This window comes from Martes martes, assembly GCF_963455335.1.
Source record: "Martes martes genome assembly, chromosome: 17".
In the NCBI taxonomy this organism is placed as follows: Eukaryota; Metazoa; Chordata; class Mammalia; order Carnivora; family Mustelidae; genus Martes; species Martes martes.
Genome location: NC_137905.1, coordinates 32,303,974 through 32,324,957, shown reverse-complemented (window position 1 = coordinate 32,324,957; position 20,984 = coordinate 32,303,974). Strand labels below are relative to the sequence as shown.

The following is a 20,984-nucleotide window of genomic DNA, read 5'->3' as shown; positions in this document are numbered from 1 at the left end:
CAAAGACCCAGCGGTTACCCCCTTCCGGGCCGCGCAGCTGGCAGCGCGCCTCGACCCCGGGAGGGCACCCACGGGCCCCGGCATGAGGCATCCGAGCGATTGGTTGGCAACTCGTGGCTTTCGGACACTTGCAGCTGCCAGGAGTGGGCTGGGCCCACAACCGGCTCGAGGCGCGGTGGGTGCTCCTCTTGGATCCCAAATCAAAACTTAGAGGGGCGGAGTGGAAGCATGGGGCGAGTAATCCGCGAACACTTTCTGCAAAAATCAGGTCGTGCGAAGATCAGGAAGGGGCAGCGCAGCAGCCGCGTTTCCTCTCCCGACCTCAGTTACATCACCTGTAAATTGGAGCCGCCAAGTCCTGCCCGGCCCTCTTCGAGGAAAAACAGAGCGGAAGGCAGGCTCAGTACTGTTAGCGAGGGGCAGCGGTTGTTCCAGAGAAGACAGGACTCGGGATGGTGTTTGTCCCAATACGCTTACGCCTATTGGACAGAGGCCCTTCCCCCACCCAGGTCCCCGGGTCTCCGGGTGCAGGTCCCTCGACCTGTCCGCCCCGCCGCCCCCAGCGCCCGGCTCAAGACCTCAGCCTGGAGGGGGGCGCTGTGTAGGCCCCGCGGCTCCTGGCCCCGCCCCGGCCCGCCGGCCCGCCCCTCCCGGCCCGCCCCCGGCCCGCCCCCGGCCCGCCCCCAGCCCGCCCCCAGCCCGCCCTCTCCGCGGCCCGCCTCGCCTTTGATGAGCCGCGCCCGGCCAATGGGCGCGCGGGGAGGCGCGGGCCGCGGCGGCGGGCTGGGGGCTCGGCGCGCCCGGGCGTCAGTCGGGCCGCGGCGACGGCGGCAGGAGCGGGTCCCGGCGCCGCCTCGGGCTCCGCTCGGCTCGGGGTTGCTCCGGGAGGAGGAGAGGGAGGCGAGGCGCGGCGCGGCGAGCCGCCGGCCCCGCGGGCCGGGCGCATGGCTTAGGGACGCCCCCGCCCGCCGCGCCCCCAGCATGGGGAAACTTCACTCCAAGCCGGGTCAGTGTCCCCGCCCGCGCGCCGGCCCCCTGGCCCCGGCCGCCCTCGCCCCCGCGATCGCTAACTCTCTGCCTCTCCTTTCTTTCCGGCTCCCGCCGCCGCCGCCGCCGCGCGCGATGTGCCTGCAGCCGCCGTGTGCAAGCGCAGGGAGAGTCCGGAAGGTAGGGGCGCGCGGGGCACGGACCAGGGGGATGGACGGGGAAGCACCGCGGACCGCGGCGAAATGGCCTAGCCCGCGGGATCTTATTACCAGGGCCACCCCCACCCCCAGCTCTGGCCACCGCTCCCACAAACCCGCTCCGGGAGCAGTCCTCGCGCCCCCCTTTCTGCCCCACCGCCGTCCTGTGCTCTCTCTTTTGACCCCCAACCCCTCCTTTAGAGGTCCTCGCCCTCCGCGCTCTCTGAGCCCTCTCTTCAGACTCCTAAGCCCCTTCCCCCAAGATCCTGGCCCTCTCCTTCGGGCCCTCAGCCCCTCCTCCCGAGAGCTGGGCTCTTGTGCCCACTGCGCCCCTCTTCTCACCCCCAGTTTCCCTCTTCCCCTCGTCCCGTGCTCAGTGCACTCGTCCTCCCTGCACCCGTCCCGTGCTCACTGCACCCGACCCTCGCCCCGCTCCTCAGCAGTCCTGCCTCTATCGCTCTCTCTTCTGAATCCCCAGACCCTTTCTCCAGGGTGTTGCTCCCCCTTTACGATCCCATCTGGGTCTCTGCCCCCTGAGGCTTAGCTGAACCCCTTTCTCCCGATTACCTGCGTCCCTCTCCCGGATGGTGCCCCGGCGCTCACCCCCGTTTTTGTCCCCGCTGCCTCTGCCGCGCCCACTCTTTCCCTCCTGTGTCGGGTAACTTTCGGCCCAGGGGCCAGACTCAGGGGCTTCGTGTCTTCCCCGCCCCAGGTGACAGCTTCGCCGTGAGCGCCGCCTGGGCTCGGAAAGGCATCGAGGAGTGGATCGGGAGGCAGCGCTGCCCCGGCGGTAGCTCTGGACCCCGACAGCTGCGGGCCGCCGGCACGGTTGGCAGAGGAACCCGGGTACGATCCTCACCTACCTTTCAGCCCGAGACGGGTCTCCTTACCCACCCACCCACCCCAACTTCTGGCACCCTCTCCGCACAGCTTCTAAGTCCAGAAGTCCCTTTGCAGCTGCCTCTGCCCCACCAACATGTCTTGGGGAACCTTAGAGGTGACTGGGGTGTCCGTCTCCCATCCAGCTGGCGGTAGAGGGCTGTCTGGGGAGGGAAAAGTCCTAGGTGAGGAGGTGGTGATGGTCTGGTCTGTGGGGAAGCTTGTGTGCGCTGGAGGGATTTGGGGGCCTGCACTGACCTCTCTACCTTGTTTCTGCAGCCAGTATTCAAAGGTGGATTTGGAGGGCGGTGTGCTTGCTAGGAAGACAGGGAAGGCATCTAGGGGTGTCTGGGTGGAGGACGGGACTGTGCTGGCCTCCAAATGTGTTCCAAGTGTCTGTGGCACTCATCACTCCATCTGATCAGTCAGGAACCCCAGTAGAAGAGGCCGTGATCTGGGTAACAGAGCCTGGGGGCACTGAGACCTGGTACCCTTCACTTGGCCCACACTGAGAGAGCGGGTCTCCTGCTGCTGTCACCAGGGCCCACCCTGAGCCTTCCCCCAGTAGGTTGCTGGGGTTGGAGCTGTTTCTGGGGGAGCGGTGGATGGGACAGGGGAGTGAGTGAGTCCAGCCCCAGCTCTTGGCCTGGGACTAGTGCTCACAGATGTCCTCAGAGCTCGGGAACTCTGCACGGGGCTTTCAGATGGTCTGCGTGGAACTCGAGCAAGCCAAGGATCAAAGGATGAATCAACTTTTTGATGTGACATTTAATTTTTTTTTTTTTTTTAAACGTAGAGGGGAACAGACTGAGTCTCAGGTCTGGTTAGTTCTTTGGTCTTGTCCATGGGCTGGGGAGGGGCCTGTGGAGGCTTCAGATGTGTGTGTGTGTGTGTGTGCGCGCGCGCGCGTGCACGCGCGTGTGCACATGTGCACGCGGGTACTGGGGCCATGGCACCTGGGCTGGTTGCTTAGTTGCAGGGGCCGGTGCTGGGAGGTGAACCTGGAGATAAAGTCCACTCTTGTGCACGTATGGAATAATTTCTGCATCTGGGAGAAGCCCCCATCACATTCCCATTGCCTCGCTTAGCTGGGGGGCTTTCTCTTCTCCCTTTTTCTTCCTCTTCTGGCTGGGCTGGAACTGGAGCTGCTGTCCCCCAGGAAAGGTCAAAACTGGCTGGGTGGGGGGCACCGCGGTTGGGGCCCTTTAGAAACAGAGCTACAAACTTCCCTTTCTTCCCCTACCGTTTATAGTTTTTGATCTACTTACTTATTTAAAGCCTGGTGAAAATGATCCGATTTAGCTATACGAACAAATGCATTTGCAGCTCAAGACAGAGGCCAACTGAGTGGATTTCCATTAATCAAGTTTTGGGTTTTTTCAGCCTGTTTATTTTTACAAACTATTTCTGCAGAATGACATTTATTTGCAGTCCCCCCCTTTTTTTTTCTCCTCCCTTTCCTCAACTGCCAGGCAGCTTGCTCCATGCTTTAGGGGAAACTTGAAATACAGCAAGGGCTTACTTCAATTGACTTTTATCTTCAAAGCCATAACAAATGTTACCCGCATGTTTTTGGTGGGTCTCCTTGGCATCCAGTCCTGGAGGATGGGAGGGAGGAGAAAGGAAGGAGAGGAAAAGAAAAGTCTGTCGTTTTTAATTAAATAGTAGTATTCCCAGCAAGAGGAATGTGAACCAGTAAAAGTTGCCATTGGGGGAGATGAGGGAGGGTGGGGAGGGGGCCCCAGCTGAAGTCTGTGGCTTTGGTGAAGTCATGGAATTTTGTTGCCTGTTTTCTTCCCCCAGCTGAGGACAGCATGGGGTGGTGCTTGCCCCCCCTCCCTTCCTCACCCCCTCTCTCAGAGGAACACTGAGGGGTCATTAATGTTTGTTCAAAGCATGTTTGAAGATGTGAGAGGCAGAGCCATCCGTGTGACATATGTTGGGTGGTGGAGGGCGGGCCTCATCCAAGATACTAAGGGGAGGGAGCCTCTGCTTCCTGGGGAGTTCTGCTTTGGTGACTGGGACCTGGACACCGGGGTTCCTACCAGCCCTGGCCCAGCCACCAGATCTGCTGGGGTGGGGATGGCGAGCCCACCCTGGGAGAGGTCAGGGGAAGCCCAAGGTGGGAGGCTGCACGGTGGGGGGGCGTGTGCACTGATTTCAGGTGGTGCCTGAAGGAATGTTTGTTATCTTAATAGTCAAGCATTTCTGTTACCGGATAAGATAATAACTAGGAATAAGATAACAACTAGGACATCAAACCCATGATATTATCACTTAGGATGAAGCTAAATGAAAGACCGCGTTGAAAGTTGATTCCGAGCACACTATTAAGTACAAGTGGTCAAAACTGTGACTGTGGAAACGGAATGCCCGAAGTTTGGGAGAAACAGTGAATGAGACAGCAGTGGGCAGCCTCCCGCCGAGGTTAATTTCCGTGATTCCCAGTGGGGCAAAAAGGTGGCTGTATAGGCTCTTCCATTAGATCGTCAGGAGGTAGGGTGTGGGCTCCAAGGCCTGCTGGATGCCGGGGGCTGGCAGAGGTCCCCCCAGCAGCCCCAGGCCTGGCGTAGGGGTGGTCTCTGTCTCCACTCTGCCCGCCTTTCACTGAAGTGGCTGGAGGCACATTAGTGGTTCATTCAACTCGCATTATTATTACTGCAATGAACGTCACTATTTATTAAGTGCCTGTGGATGTTCAGACACTTTGCTTACATTGTCTCACTCCTCTTCCTAACCCTATAAATTTGCGAGCCGGCTGATGGGGACTCTGTCTTTCTCTCCTTCTGGAGCATTTCTAGAGAACCGGGGCCGTGTGTGGCAAAGGCCTGTGCTAGAACACATGCCCAGAGGGTTCCTCCCTCACTCATTTCCAGAGAGCGGCATGCTGACCAGCTGCTGAGTACTTTGGGAAGAGGCGGGTGGTGGGCCAGCAGGAGCAGGGGGGCACCTGCTTGCCCTCTTCCTTCCTGACCCAGTCTGAGTAGCTTAGTTCATGTTTAGGGTTGGTTCCAGTTGCTTGGAAGGTCCTGGGACGGGAGAGGGTGACCTTGCTGGCACTAACCTAAGCCTGCCATCCCGAGCATGAAAATAAATGAGGCCAGGCTCTGCCACTATAGCTCGCCACCTCATATAAGCCATTTTATCGAAGCTCATCTGCTCCATGGGTATAATAACATCCTCAGCCCAGGCGGGGTTATGGCAAGCGACCCTTCAAAATGAGTTCAAAAGGGAGAAAGGTACCAGGAGGTTTTCTGAGGCACAGGTTGGGCAGAAATGGGAGCCCAGATGATGAATCCAGAGGTTTCCCCCCTCCCCTGCCCCACCATCCACTGTAGATGCACTTGGATGGACACGGACTGAGGGCGGGGCTGGACTGAGGGCGGGGCTGGACTGAGGGCGGGGCTTCAAGGACTCTGGAGCTCAGAGGAGAAAAGGAATGAGGGATGGTGACTGGTCCAAGTACTCTGAGCCACGAACAATGAAGTGAACGATTTCTATGCCAGACAGCAATGTAGTAGACACTTCACAGTGTCAATAAGCCTAATAATCTCAAAGAGATAAAGAAGGAGAGGTAAACACGAAGCTGTAACAGGCAGTTACAAGAGAACACCAATCGGGAATACCAGGTTTGAAAAATGTCCTAGAATATAATGGGTGAAATGGAAAAGCTTGGTAGAGGGATGGAGTTGCGTAGGGGACACGGAGAGGCTGATGGCAGAGTGCCTGGAGAAGGAGAACCTGGGCGCCCTGTGCTCCGAGCTATGTACCTGTGGGCACCGATGTGAATGTGTAAGACCAGGTTTAAGGCCACGCCCCGTCCCCCGCCTGCCCCCAACCCTGGGTTTGGCCCTTTTGCTCTTTTAGCAGAGCTGCCTTAGGAATGGGGTGGAGAACTGTGGTCCTGGCAAACCTGCCTGGGGCTTGAAGGTGGCCGCCAGGCAGGCTGGTAATTTGATTACGGGGCACCTAGTGCATTTTGATATTTGGGGAAGTTTGGGAGGGCAGGGGCTGCATCGGAGCCCCCAAGGCCATGCAGGGCTGGGTGATGGGGTTGGAGGCTGGCTGTTGGCCCAGATGCTGCCCCAGTTGCCGGATTCCAGGGGAATCACCCTTGAATGATACCAGTTGGCACAATTAAAAGGCCCCATGTCTTCACCATATGGAAAGCGTTAGGCCTCCTTACGTGGTTTCAAAGCTATGTGCCGGGAGGTAGACTTGACATTTGAGGTAAAGCACAAATTAAATATTTGGTGTTTTCAGAATTAAAAGATGATTTGCTTTGAGGTTGGTGGAGGCATCTTTGGGTTCTCCAGGAGGGTCTCCTCTGCCCGTGGCACCCAGGACCAGCTCCGTAGCCCCACCTGGCAGCTTTCTTTACCCCAGGGGTGGGGGTGGGGGGAGAGACTGGGGAGGCCCGAGCTGGGCAAAGTGCCAGCTGGGGCTTCTGGCTTCCAATAAGGCCGGGTCCCTCTGGAGGGCGGGTGGTGGGCAAGGCTTTAATGGATCTCTGTGATGTGGTCTCTGGGAGACTTCGAGGAGCATCTCATCCTGCCTTCGGAACTTCTCTTTGGGAAAGAAGTTCCCCCGAGTCAGGCCTATGCGTGTTCTAGTCCCTTGAATTCAGGAACAGCCCCTGCACTTTCACATTTCGTACAAACTGTAATAAACCCAGGGAGAGGCTGAACCAGGAAGCAGGCTTGGCATGTCTCCCGGGGTCCTAGAACATGGGAGAATGGTGCATCCCCTGACCCAGTGGAGATGGCCAACGTGAGGAGAGAGGGTGGGCCCGGATGGGCAGAGAGGACTCCTCCTCGCACCGGGAAGCTCCGGTACCACCCGCAGGGACCCTACTGTCCCTACAAGGGCTTAAAACAGTCTACGGAAAGTCAGCAAGGAAAGAATCACTTTCACAGGGATACATCTTCCTTGTGTTAGCCCGAGGGCACGTGGTGGGCACTCATGATGTCTTTGCTGGATGAATGAATGAATGAAGATAGATTAGGACACCATCCCTCCCTCATTCTCTCCCAGGTCCTCTTCCTCAGGCAGAAGAAAGAGTGGGACCAGGCCTTTGTTGTCAGGCACTCAGCTATTAATTATGATCAATAATGAATTGTTATTCGTTATGAAATCCCTAGCTGGGCCAGGCATCAAGGATACAGGGTACATAAACGGGCTGTGGTCCCTGCCCTCCCATGGCTTCTAGTCTGATAAAGGAGACGAAGGAATCAGGACTTACACAGGCGCATCAACAGACAGGAGTACTTGCGGGAAGCTGAGCGAAGCTGGCATTTAAATAGAGAGCTGAGAGGCCCTGAGGAAGAGGGTGTGGGAGGAGAAAGTTGGTATTCGTGCTTGTGTTGGGAGGGCGGACTTCAAGTGGCTTACAGCTTGTGGGGCCCGCAGAGCTCTCCTGGCGCTCAGGCTTTCTGAAAAGTGCCGTGCATTACTGGCCCCCGGCACATTCGAGCTACCTGTCCCTGAGACAGGCGTGGGGGGTGGAGGGGCGGGGTGGGTGGTCAGCCTGCTGCCCCAGCCAGCAGCATGCCCATGGGGAGCGTCATGGACTTGGGGACTCGGGGGCATTACTCCAGGTGTTTGGGTGGATCGGTGGGCCCTGCTACCTTGTGTGGAGAGGAGGGTCGGCCGAAGGGCCAGAAGCCCAGGTGTGGTAGGATATAGGGGGCCTGCGGTGTGAGATTGGATTGTACTCAAGACAGAGAGAGGCACCCCAAGGGCGAGAGGATAAGAGGCAGTAACAAGCCAATTCCAGAGACCCACAGGGACGGTTCCTGAGGGAAGAGGGTCCCTTGCCTTGGTTTACCTGGTGTGTCTAAGAAAGAGGAGGCCCAAGGGACCTTCTGGTGAAGGGGCCAGTGCCCCGGCCCACGAAGGGATCTGCTAGCCCCGGGGAGCCAGGTACCCACAGAGCCCAGCTTGGGGGCTCTTGTAGCCTCCCTCCCTGGCTGTGGGTTTGCAGTGTGCTTTGGTTTAGAAACTTTTGGAATTTTTAGGTTGCTTGTTGTATTCCAAAGCAGGCGCTTCCGGCTGCCTCCCTGACTTCCCTTTCTTTTTCACTCACACATGTTCTTTTTTGTGGCTCTTGTCTCTCACAGACATTCTTTCTCTTCCTCTCGCCCTCTCCCTCCCCACCCTGCCTTCCCTGCTCCTCCTCCCTCTCCCCCTCGCCCTGAGGAAGGAAAAAATTCAGACTCTCACAAACAAAATGTCCGCCATTCCATCTGAGGGAGAACTGAGGCAGGAGCCCAGAATATCCTGGAAGAGACGCCAGAGAGAGCTGAAGGCCTCAGTTGTTTAATCTGGAAGGCAGTCTTTGATGTCACCGTGCTCCGTTTATCCTGGGAGGCTGCCTGCTTCTTTATGGCTGGCCTCAGACTCTCCACATGAAGAATGGCCGAGAGCCTTCAGGGGCTGGAGGAAAAGCCCGATCACTCCCCAAAGGGCGGGCCGGAGGATGCTGCCCCTCCTGCCAAGCCCAGGTGGGGCGGAGAAGCTTTTCCAAACAAGCACTTGCAGAGACATAAGTAATTCTTTGATAACTTCATGGGGAAGCAGAGGGGGGCTGTTTGTCCATGGGGACAACCGTCAGGAGGCTTTGCGAGGAAAGTTCAGGTCCCGCTACGGGTCAACCCTGGCCCCAGAGAGGCGGCTCTGGCCACCTGGGGGTGCCCTGGTTGTGCATTCGTTTGGAGGGACGGGTCTGGTCTTCACTTTCTGTACTCGTTGAGCCACGTGGGCAGCGCCCTGTGTGCATGGCCTGGTGGGGGGCTCATGCCTTTCAGAGGACCCACAGAGGAGGCCACGGTGGCATGGCGTCACCTCCCTTCTCTGGGCCTGGGGTTTTCCAGCTATGAAGTAGGATAAAATCATTTATTATAATTTAGCAACCACGAACGCATTTTAGTCATGCACAGATAGTCCTTCCTCTCCGTGGGGTGGACATTGTGTACCTACTTTAGGCCTGGTCAACATTCGCTCTGCCAGCGAAGCACGGCACTTGTGTTCATGGAGTTTATACTCTAGTAGGAAAAGGGAAGGTTTTTTTTTTTTTTTTAATTTAATTTTTTTTTCAGTGTTCCAAGATTCATTGTTTATGCACCACACCCAGTGCTCCATGTAACACGTGCCCTCCTTAGTACCCACCACCTGGCTCACCTAACCCTCCACCCCCTCACCTCCAAAACCCTCCGTTTGTTTCTCAGAGTCCAGTCCTCAGGTTTCGTCTCCCCCTCTGATTTCCCCCAACTCACTCTCCTCTCCTTCTCCCAATGTTCTCCATGTTATTCCTTAGGCTCCACAAGTAAGGGAAGCCATAGGATAATTGACTTTCTCTGCTTGGCTTATTTCACTCAGCATCGTCTCCTCCAGACCCATTCATGTTGATACAAAAGTTGGGTATTCATCCTTTCTCATGGCTGCGTAATACTCCATTGTATACCTGGACCATATCTTCTTTATCCATTTGTCTGTTGAAGGGCATCTTGGCTGTGGCCATTGCTGCTATGAACATTGGGGTACAGATGACCCTTCTTCTCACTACATCTGTATCTTTGGGGTAAATACCTAATAGTGCAATTGCAGGGTCATTGGGTAGCTCGAGTTTTAATTTTTTGAGGCATCTCCACGCTGTTTTCCAAAGTGGCTGCACCAACTTGCATTCCCACTGACCGTGTAAGAGGGTTCCCCTTTCTCCACATCCTCTCCAACAAAAGAAGTATTTTTAAAAACAAACGACACAATTTAAGTTGTGATGGGTATCTCAGAGGAGGCGTACTGGGTGCTTTGAGAACATTGAATGGGGCTCAGCCCTCATCTGGGTGGCTGTGCCTTCCACAGATATTTGGGTGTGTTTAGGGTGGTATGGAAACTACGAAGCATACGGCATAGCTCCTACCCCACCGAACTTTGAGTTTAGTGGACCTAAACGTTCATCTTTGTCTCTCATCTGTTTTTCTTATCTTATTGCATTGGTTAGAATCACCCATACTATCTAATAACAGTTTGTTGCTTATCTAGTTAAGAAAGCTTTCTTCAACCCCTGGCTTGCTAATATTTTTGAAACCAGGAATAATTATTGAATTTTGTCCGGTGCTGTTGGGGTGTTGTCAACCTTTGCGATTATAACAAATGGCTATGTACATGATTTACCTCACTAGAATTCCTAGCGTTCAACTTCCTTTGTATTCCCAAACGTAATCCTTCTTCATCACGACACATGGCTGTTCTAAAATGTGGCTGTATTTGATCTGCTTATCTTTCACTTGGGATTTTTCCATCGATAGTCCCATTAGATTGGCTCATTGGTTTGGGTAGTGGATACTGAACAATGAAGATAGTATTAGGGGAATGTTGGAGGACACTCTGGGGGCTCCGAGGGTCTAGAGCAGGGGGTGCCAACTGGCCTTGGGTCAGGTGGTCTTGGAGGAGCCATTGATCTCAGCTCAAGGGTGAATCAGGGAAGGGGTGGTGGGGAGCAAGGCTGGGGGGGGGGCATGTAATAGCGCTATGAGTGTCTGCTAGATAGGCCAGTAGTGTGTGAGAAAGCCCCCAGTGAAGGGGACAGTTCATTTGAGATGCTGATTGAAGTTCATTTGGCTGAGGAGGGGCCACAGTCTGGGCCTGGCGGCCTGCTCAGGCGTGTTATGGACGTTGGTCTTTGTCTAGAGGGAAGACGAGTGGCAGGCCCTATGTGTGAGGGTCCAGCAGGGCAGAAGTGGGGGAGCTCTTGTGACTGGGAAGAAGGAATGTGGGGATGGGCTCTTGGTTGTAAAAATAATTTGGAGGATAAAGAGGAATCAAGTGACTCTATCTTCTTGGCTCAGGCAGAGATTCTGGAATGTCTGCATTGACCTTTGGCTTTTGGCCTTTGGCTCTTGGGGGCTCATCCAGGGGACTCTTAAGGCCACCAGCAGGGGAAGGACCAGGAGAGTAGGGCTTGAGGCTGTATAGGTGATGGTTAAAGAGCAAGCACTCTAGATCCCAATATCCTGGGTGCTAGCGGATGCTAACTTCTAAAGGTGTGGGAAGGGTTAACAGAAACTTCACGGGGTGTTGAGGCACCCAGGGAGCACTTGGCCCCTGGCAAAAGGCAGGGAGGTATTACCGTCCCTGGGCAGAAAGGGCAGGGGAGGAAATGTTGGCTATTTTGGATTTGGATCCCTGTAGGAAACGCAGCTGAGGAAGTGGAAAAGCCAGGCAAGAGCTCTACATGTGGAAGATGAACCATGGAGACATGGGACAGAGGGAGTGGGGGGTGGGGAGAAATACCCCAACCTCTCCTTGTGTCCTCAGGTTTCCTGCCAGGACCTCCCATTGTCCAAAGCCGGGAGCCAGAGACCAGGAAGCTTCAGCAAATTGGTCTAAGGAGGTCAGCTTCCCGGGGGCACAGAGTGGCACAGAGGAGGGCCTGGAATGGATGGGGGTGGGGAGGCCAGTAGAAGAATCCAATCTGGGCCTCGGTTCTCTCCTCTGTAAAGTGGGCATGGTAATGGAATCTGCTTCACAAGCTGGTTGTGGGGACTCTGACGGGAGAAGGATTGTAACTGCCAGGCACAGAAGTGTGTGCTCTGTCCCAGTGAGCTATTAGGGTTATAAAGCCACAAGAGGCACCAGGCTATGGATATTTGGGGAGGACTTCCTGAAGGAGGTGGCGTGTGAGGAGCTCTGAAGGATAGTCAGAGTTTAAAGGGCCAGAGAAGTCATATCAAGGACATAGCAGGCTGGGTGGGAGACGCGCAGGAGGAGTGGGGGCTGGGGTCCCCCAGGGGCACACGTCCTGTCTCAAGTGTGCAGCACCGCTTAGTCCCCACCAGTGGTTGCCATGTGTGAATGAGGCCCCGGTGTTGCCACATCGGGTCATTAAGAGAATCCGGCCATCTGGATTTTCATGTGAAATCATTCTAATTAAAAAAAAAAAAAAAAAGACCATCAACCAAATAATGTTTCTAGAAAATAGTTTCTTTGGGTGGACCCAGGCAGCTGGATTTGGCCTGTTGTCTCCTGGCTTGGGAGACGAGGTTTTGGTGGGGGACAAGTGCGTTCGTGGTAATAGTGCAGACGCTTGAGTGTGAAAGCCGCCTCATGCTTTATGTGCGGTTTTCCCAGTGTCTTGTTCCCCCATGTTGTGCAGATGAGAGACGGGCTCAGTGGATGGAAGTGTCAGGCCCAGCTAGGGAGAGCAGGACTCAGGCTGCCGCTGAGCAGGAGGTGGAGCCCCAGCGGAGGCTGGGGGCTGGGAAGCTGGGGACAGCTTGTTTCGGTTTGGCAGAGCGCTGTGGGAGGGCCAGGTGGGGTCAGCATGGAGAGATGTGGCTTGGGCCACTTTGGGGACAGCGCTCGTCCATACTGCAAGCTTCCATCTAGTGTCTTGCATTGGTTCTCTTAACTTCCATTAGACCCGCCTTCGGGTTCAGGCCACATTGTGCCGAGGCTCCCGGTGTGCGCACAGAACAGGTGTCCGAGACATGACTGGCGGAATCCGACTTCCTGGGTCTGACTCCCGACGCCCAGCTGCACATCTCTTGAGGGGGTGCTCATCTCTGATCCTCAGTTTCTTCATCTGTGGAATGGGTAGAAGCCTGGTTTCTAGCTCATGGAGTGGTTCTAAGAGCGACATGAGTTCCTCTCGGCCAAACAGGGAGAGTAAAAGGGAGGTCTCTCCTCTTACAGCTAAATGATCACCCAGGTGTGTGCTGAACGTGACGAGAAAAAGAGCAGGCTGTGGTGGGACAGGAAGTGGGGGTCCAACTGTGGATCCAAAGAATAAACAGCCGGGGGAGGAAAGGGGCATCTCAGACAGAGGGAAGTGCAAAGGCCATGATGAGGGAAGGAAATCTTCAGCTCTCTCCTGAGTGTCTGACCCAGGACCAGACTCCAGGCTCTGAGATGTTAGGACAGAAATGCACTTTCCAGCAAAGGGGAGTAGGCATTGCCTGGGGTTGGGAGGGGAGGGGGGAGTCTGTTCTATGTCACAACCCACCAGGGTCCTGGTCCCCCCACTGCAGGTGATTTGATTTTTTATTGATGTCTGCCCACTCTGGCTGCTCTCCTTTCTGGCTGGATGGGAGGTAGGGGGAGAAGGTGCGGAGCTGATTGGCTGGCCTGCCGTGTGCTGCCCGAGTCCCCTGGCTGTGAGTATGGCTCTGGGGCCCCAGAGAGGTAGGGGCACAGCATAAAGGGGCCCTGTTAGCAGGGATGACCTGGCCACCCTCGGGCCACAGGTGAGGGCTGGGGAAGACCAGAGCCTCCCCAATGGGCTCAGGCCCAAGGGTGTTTTTCTCATTCCAGAAGGCCACACAGGCTAGCAGGCCCCTCACACAGAGGCTTGGGCTTGTGGTGGCTCCAGCGAGTGGGTTTGGGGGTGCTGCTTCGGGGTGCCATGGCCATGCCCGATCTGGTTTCCCGAGGGAGACTTGTTGTGGGGCAGTTTTTGACCTTGACCCTGTAACTTTATGCATCTTTCCCCCAGTGATCTAGAGAGACTTCAAAAGCAAAATGATGAGGAGAAAGTGCTACAGACCAGGAACAAAACTGTGTTTTCAGTGGCCCCTGGGGAGACGCCCTTGTCACCCTGCCTGGGAATTCAAAGGAGCCTGGTGCCTCAATGGGTCTCATCCATGCCTCCCTTTTCAGTGTTCTTTGGCTGCAGCCTCAATATGGCTACTAAGTGTCCACTCTGTCCCATGCCCCACACCGGGCCATCCACGACACACCAGCCCTGAGCCATGCGTGGCCCGTAGCACTCAGCACTCGCAGCACCGTGAGAAGGCAGGTCAGAGGGTCAGAGACAGCCCGTTCCTGTCTTCGTTTTACCACTGGAGAAACTGAGCACTAAAGGAGTCTACCTCCTTGCCCAAAGTCACTTGACTTGGGAGTAGAATCTTCCAGCAAGATTCCAGTTCAGGTTAATCTGATTTTAGAGCTGTCTTCCATCATTATAGATGAGATCTCCCCCCCATCATCAACCATATGTTATAATCCCATTCGTGTCTCATGAAATCCATTTAGCGACCAGCATTAAAAAAAGAAAGAAAGAAAGAAAGAAAGAAACAATAGAAATGAGAGAGAACATTGCCTAAAACAAGAGGAAATATTGCTTTGTGTGACTTTTAAAAAAATTAATAGACAAGGATACTCATGTCTATAGATAGACAGATCCATATAGATCTGTGGATATCTACCCCACACATCTATACCCAAATCCAGATGTAGAGAGGTCCATTCTAAAATGTAATTCTTACTGCAGGTAGAAGTTTTGGAAAATACTGATGTTTGGTCCCTGGTGCAGGCTCTGAGCCCGAATGCTTGGTTTTGAGCCCTAGCTCTCCTTCTCACTAGCTGTGTGACCTTGGGCAAATTCCCTAACCTCTCTGTGCCAAAGTTTCCTTTCTTAACATCAGGGCCTTTTGGTCTGTTGACTATATGGTCACAACAGATTCTCCCAGGATGGCTGGGGCTGCTTTCTTGCCCACCTACTCCCTTTGCTCCGGGCATGAAGAGATTGGGGAGTCTTTTGTGGGTCCCCAAGTCCTCTCACTTGAGAACCAACTTCTGAGCTGCAGCTGCCTCCTGGAAGAACACATGGCTGAATCTTTGGGGACTGGACAGAGTACTGTGCTGGGAATCCTGAGCAGGGTGGGGGGCTGGGGGTGGCCCCGGCTTGGCTATTAGGTAGCTAATGTGACCGCTGCTGACCTTTATCTCTGCATCTCCAAGTGCGCTGAAGAAAGGGAGGGTGTTTGGGTTCTCTTTTGCTGTGTAACAAATTACTCCAAAATTTAGTGACTTAATCCTTTCGTGAGTTGATTAACATTACGCTATTTGGGTCGGGCTTGGCAGGCACAGCTTCTCTGTGGCTCCACGTGGCATAGATGGGGCGGCTCGAACAGCCAGGGGCCAACCGTTCCCCTTGGGTCCCACGCCCGGGGCCTCGGTCCTCTTCCACGTGGCCTCACCACGTGGTTAGCGTGGGCTTCCTCATGGTATGGTGGTCTCGGGGTAAGCTGACTCCCTGCCTGGTGGCTGCCTTCCTGGGGGTGCCGAAGCGGAAACTGCCAGGCCTCCCAAAGGCGCAGGCCCGGAATTGGCAATGCTGCATTCTCTTTGTTAAAGCAGGTCATAGATCGAGGCAGGTTCAGGGGAAGGGACTACACGGGGGTGTAATTACTGGGAAGTGGCATTTACTGGGGGCCGTCGAGGTAGTCTAGCAGAGAGGTTGGTCCCCTGGGAGAGAACCTGTCCAGAGGCTGGGTCGGAAAAGGGACTGCAAGGTGTCCCCCGATGGATCTGGGATCCTGGTGCGTGCAGCTGGGGGTGGCAGGAGTGGTCTTGGTGGGATGACAGCAGAGGCAGGATGGGCCTGGGTCAGGAGGGGGCTGAGGGAACCTTGCACGTGAGCAGAGCACAAGAACGTCTATGGCTCGTTATTTAGAAGGTTGAAAAATGTGCAGCAACTCTAATATTGGTCACTAGGAGACAGCTAACAAACACAGGGCGGCTGTGTCACGGATCTTTCCGCGCCTTGTGAAACCAGGGCGAGTGAGGGTGGGCAGCGGGCTGACGGGAAGGAGGCCCCTGAAATGCCATTGAATGGGCAAAGGGAGAGCAAAACAGAAGCATGATGTGGTCCCGTTTTTTTTGCAGGATACAAAAGTCTATTCAGGCCGGTGTCTATATATTTGCAGGTGTGCAGGGAAAGATCTGGAAGGATACACTGACAAAGGCTGCTTCCCTGAGGACTAGAATGGTGGGAGGCAGTGAGGAGAGAAGGAGTTTCACTTTTCACATTAGATGTTTCTACATTGTTTGACTCCCCCCCCCCCCCCCCCCCGTCCAAGAAGTGTGGATACTTTTGTATTTTTCAAAAAGCCCATAGATTTTAGAAGAGAATGAGACATGAGAAGGGGATCACGTGTGCAGGAGATTTATGGAGAGCCTTTGCTGGGGGGTGGAGAGAGAAGACAGTGGCGGGAGAGAGATGTAGGGTGGGGAGAGGTGTGGGGTACAGCGAGGACCACGTGCATGACGACCTCCCGCGTGCTGTCTTGGGTGCAGAGCCCTTGGGGCCCCCCCTCCACCTGGATGCTCTCTGAATTGGAGCCTCTCTGTATTGGGTGATACCTGTCCTGTGTGGACCCTGTAGGAAAGGCATTGGGGAGGGGCCAGAGGGGGAGGAGGGCTGAGGTGGGGAGGGCACGGTCCACCTGTAGAGCTTTAGGGATCCTGGGAGCTTTAGGGATCCTGGGGCACCATCCCTGAGTCACGACCAGCTCAGTCAATGGTCCTGTCTCCTTCTGTGCATTTCCCCGTGGCCACAGCTTCTACAAGTATTTCGATCTTAGGGACAGCTGTGGATACCTGGCCTTTCTTTCAAGACCTGTCAGGACACTTGTTTTATAACTGGAAGGAAGGAGAGTTAAAAGGACCTCGAAATGAGCTCTGTCAGAGAGAACTTTCTGTGATGGTGACAAAGCTCTGTGTCCACACGTCCAGTAGGGGTATTGTTAACCACCTGTGGTTCCTGAGCACTTGGGATGTGGCTTCAGGGACTGAGGAGCTGGATTTCCAATATATTGTATTTGAATTCATTTCAATAGCCTCATGCGGCTAGCGGCTCCCTCATGGAGTGCATAGCTCTGGACCATCGGGAAGGATCCAGGACTGCAGAGCATTAGGCTAATCCCCATCCTGAGGGCAGTCAAAGGAGTTATCTGTGGCAGGTGCTGGTGGGCAGAGAGCTCTGCCCCCAGACAGCCCTGGCAAAACCCTTCCAGACCCCGCTCCTTGGAGGCCTGGCTTCCCTCCAGCTTGGAGGCGGCAGCCCCATTGGCCACTGCTACATCAGTGAGGGCAAGGATCGTGGGGTCCTTCCAGGTGGATGGCTTGGAGCACCTTCTTCTGGTTCATAGGTCAGGCCTTCCCTGCCTTCTTAACCTTGGGTGGGGGGAGTACGGCTGCTTGCTGTCTTGCTTCTGGGCTTCTTGGGTGAGAACCTGTCCCTTTGGTCCTGGTTTGCGGAGCTGGGAGGCACAGCCTGCTTCTGGGGCAGGGCGGAGAGGGGCCAGCTTTTCTCCAGGAGGAAGACCTAGAGCTTTATGTCTGCAAAGCCCTCCTCCCAGCCACTGGTCAGGCATTTAATACTCACACGAAAGCTGGCCAGGGTCAGCACTAATAGGATGGGGCGTCAGAAGCCGGAAGGCAGAGTCCAAGGGGCTGGTTCTGCAGGGCTCACCGCTGCATCCTCGGAGCCTTTTGCCCAGCTCGGCACATGGCAGGTGCTCAAGGAACCCTTGCTGGGTGGCGGAGGCTTGGAGGTGACAGCAGCTTGGTCCACGGGAGCGTGACCCCAGAGGAGCAGGAAGTCAGGTCCCGTCCCTCCACCTCCGCACCTAAATGAAATAATGCACATGGTAAAAAACAAAAATAAAGACATTCAAAATAGTACTAAAGCTTATGTAATGAAAAAGAAGCCTCCCTGCCACCTCTGCTGCCGCCTTCCAGCGCCCCTCTCTCCGGCACCTGCCATTTCCGGTTCTTCTTCCAGTTCCTCAGTGTGCTTCCCGCCTTACTGTGTGCATATGTGCACCCTTATACCTGCCCAGACAGCAGAAGCCCTCTTGGCCAATAAGAGTAGTATTTGTAGGTGAATTGAAAAATGGATTTGAGGTGGGGAATCATGAAAAATTGATAGAGACTTTGGGTTCCTTTCAGTTGACCAGTCATAATCTGGTTCTGCACCTTGCTTTGTTAACAGTGCCTCTTGGAAATCAGACCTTATCAGTACATTGAATCTTTTTGGTCTTTGTGGCTCTCAAGCCTTCCATTCTAAGGATGGACAGTAATTTATTGCACTGATTCCCTATCGGGCAGCTAGGTGACTTCGGGGCTCATGGCTGTAGTCCACCTGGATGGATGGCATGGATTCCTATAACTCTACTACTGCACACACACCCCTGCTCTGACACCCACACCGCATTCCCTGATGTGATCTCCAGGGCTGGCTCTTCTGCTTTTCTGGCAAAGCCAGAGCTTCTCCCCTGGACTGGTATCTTCAGAATTCAGGAGGGCTGCAGGTTAAGTGAGCATGACTTTCTTGGTGTGGATCAGTTAGGATCCTTTGGGTTTGTTCAGACATCTCTGCTGTTTGATGAAAGGCATGTTATTGGCCTGTGTGCCTGGGAAGTTTGGAGGATGAATTGAATTCGGGGACCCTGGATCCCACAGCTCCAACTCTGCCACAGGCCGGTGGTCTGTACCTTCAGCACTGCTGTCTTTGCGGTACAGGTACTTTTCAGGTACAGGCTCTCCCCAGGTGGTGGCCGCTTGGCACCCAGTCCAGGCTGCTGTTCCAGGCCAGAAGAGAGTGGGTTAGCCAGATCCCAGGTTGGGCTGCCGTTGTTTTTGACTTGGCTGGCATGCCCATCACAGAGCCAATCCCTCCATCTCCAAGGGTCCTGGGTCAACATGGTCATCCTGGAGTGCCGCTGGGATCAGTCCCAAACCTCAGGGGCCGAAGGGGAAATGGGTGGGTGGTTCCCCAGAGAAAAAGCACCTGGGAGGAGAAAGCTGCAGAAGGCACACTGGAGGGAGGGGGCCAGCCTCTGTCCTGTCTGGCCCCTGGAGTACAGCTCTCTGACTGCTGGAGGGTGGGGGTGGGGCCAGAGCAGTTAGCTGATTCTCTGCCATTGGATCTCAGAAGAGCCCTGGTAGTTTGTCACCTCCTCCAGGGAGCCCACGTGGGTCACAGCCCTTCTTTAAAGCTCCTTGATTCTAGTGATGATGATCTTAACCTTCAAGGAGACAATAACAAGACCCCTTTGGGAATCTGCTAAATCTGATGATGTCATTCTCTTCAAATAAAGGCTCTCACACTTTTAACTCCAGCTTTAGGGCACCCATAGCCTCCTAGTTAAGAACCTCGGCCTTATTTTCTATGGCTTTTTTGCTTTTAGCTTTATGATTATTATTATCATTATTATTATTTCTCATGTGGATCTTCTAATTCCACGGGTCACAGAGCTTTGGACCTGGCCTTTGGATCTGGGTTTATAGGGAACTGTGTTGACTGTATAGATACTGGGTCTTAATTTCCTCCCTTGTAAAATGAGAAGACGAAAGTTCCCATCTCTTGGAGTTGTTTTGAGGATTAAAGGAAATAATGCATGGAGCGACTTACGGCTTAGCATGCAGTGAGCACTCAGTAAACATGCTTGGTAGCTCAGCAAGGCCTCCAGAGCTGCTGGTAGGTTCTGGAAGGTTCCTGGGAAACCCACTTCATCTCTCCGGGGTCCCAACACAGCACCCAGAAGGGGCTTGGTTGCTGTCTGGTGGACGAAGGGGTTCAGAGAGACCATCTCCATTTGCTGAGAAGTTGTTGGGGCGATTCAGGTCTATTTCCATTCTATTTCCATTCATCTCTATTTTCATTTGGGAAAACTAAAGCCAGGGAGGCTTCCGTGACTTATCCAGGTGTCTCAGGGTTAGTTTGGAGGTGATTGTGGGTACCTTTACATTCTGATCTTAGGACACCCCTCACTTATATTAACAACCCTGTCTCCGGCCTGGCCAAGGACAGGCCCCAGGTGACGGCTCATCTGTGCATGTCGGGGGTTGAAGGAATTCCCTGATCTCAGCAAAGCCCCAGCCAGGGGCTCCCCTGCCTGCCTGGCTGGACCCCAGGTTTGGGAGGGGTGGGTATTGTCCTGTAGAAAGGGGAACTGGTGCTCTGCTTTGAGAGTATTAAGACACAAAGTCCCTGTGGTTAACAGCAAATTAATCACAGTATTAAGGAGGGACTGTCTGGGTAGACATGACTTCATGAGCTTGTCCTACGGTCTGCCTCTGCCATGTTTCACTCTCCAAGATTTTTGACTTTCAGAAAAGGAACCACAGATAGAGTTACCCAGGTTTACAGAAATATTTTTACTGGGCAGAAGATTGCTTTATGGTGAGAGCCAGTTATTTGAGGAGACAAGCAAAGAGCCCTTTATTCTCACGTTCTGTGGGAGGAAAATATTATGCTAGGAAGCCCGCTTCTCGGACAGACCGTGTGAGAGGCTGGGCCGCATTTCTGGAATTGGGAGTGGGCGACAGAGATGGTGCGGGGGCCCCGGGGGCTCCCGGGCAGGGACCACCCTCCCCCGAGGATTCTGGGCTTGTTACACAGGCAGAAGGAAGCTTAAGGTCACAAAGCCAGGAAGGGCTGTGGTCCGAGCTGGGTTTGGGGCCTGGGGATGCGGGGCAGAGAGGGGGAGACACTGGGGTGGCCTGCTGGTGTGGGAGGCCCCTGGCTGGAGAGACAGCAGGCCCAGGTTAGAGCTGTCTGTGCCATTGGCCAGGTGTGTGACTCAGGGCCTGCAGCCATTGGGGCGGTCACCTTCCCACGAGCAATTTGGGCTTGTGAGTAAATGCCCAACATTTCCTTGTGTACTTGATCCATAGTGTCCGTGGTGAGGACGGGAGGTAGGGAGACCTGCCTCCCTTCAGTCCACTGTCCAGAAGCAACTCACTGTGCCACTTCCTTTGCTGGTGCTCTCGAAGGCAGCGGGCCTTTTTCCCGAGTCCCGAACAGAGACTTCTGGTCTGATAGTGCCATCGTGAGGGATTTGAGATCTGGGCCACCCCAGCCTGTTGGAGATCTATGGGCCTCGTTTCTTGAGCCGGTCTGCATTTCAGTTCATGGAAGGGTCTGTTCCCGCCTGGAAATCAGGGCAAATGATACTGGCTTGATTGTCCTCAGGTAGGATGGGTTTGACCTTTGTGGATCGAGACCTTGTCCTCCCCTTCCCCCCTCTTGGTGGAAGAAGAATGCCTGCCAAGAGCTTTGTTTGGGTCTGGAGCAGCCATGCGCCTGATAAGGACTCGGCATCCTTGCGCCTTCCTTGCTGCTGACCATCATCC

General features: G+C 54.7%; 1 protein-coding gene across 1 annotated transcript in view; it reads left to right on the top strand.

Annotated features, from left to right (window-relative positions):
- The first annotated feature begins 819 nt into the window (after positions 1-819).
- The window catches only part of NKD1 (NKD inhibitor of WNT signaling pathway 1), an 82,819-nt gene continuing 62,654 nt past the window's right edge, over positions 820-20,984 (top strand). Inside the window, exons 1-3 of the mRNA XM_080828663.1 lie at positions 820-1,006; positions 1,135-1,167; positions 1,897-2,030. Coding sequence (XP_080684789.1) covers positions 982-1,006; positions 1,135-1,167; positions 1,897-2,030 — 192 coding nt within the window. The 5' untranslated portion in view covers positions 820-981. The remainder of the gene's footprint in view (positions 1,007-1,134; positions 1,168-1,896; positions 2,031-20,984) is intronic.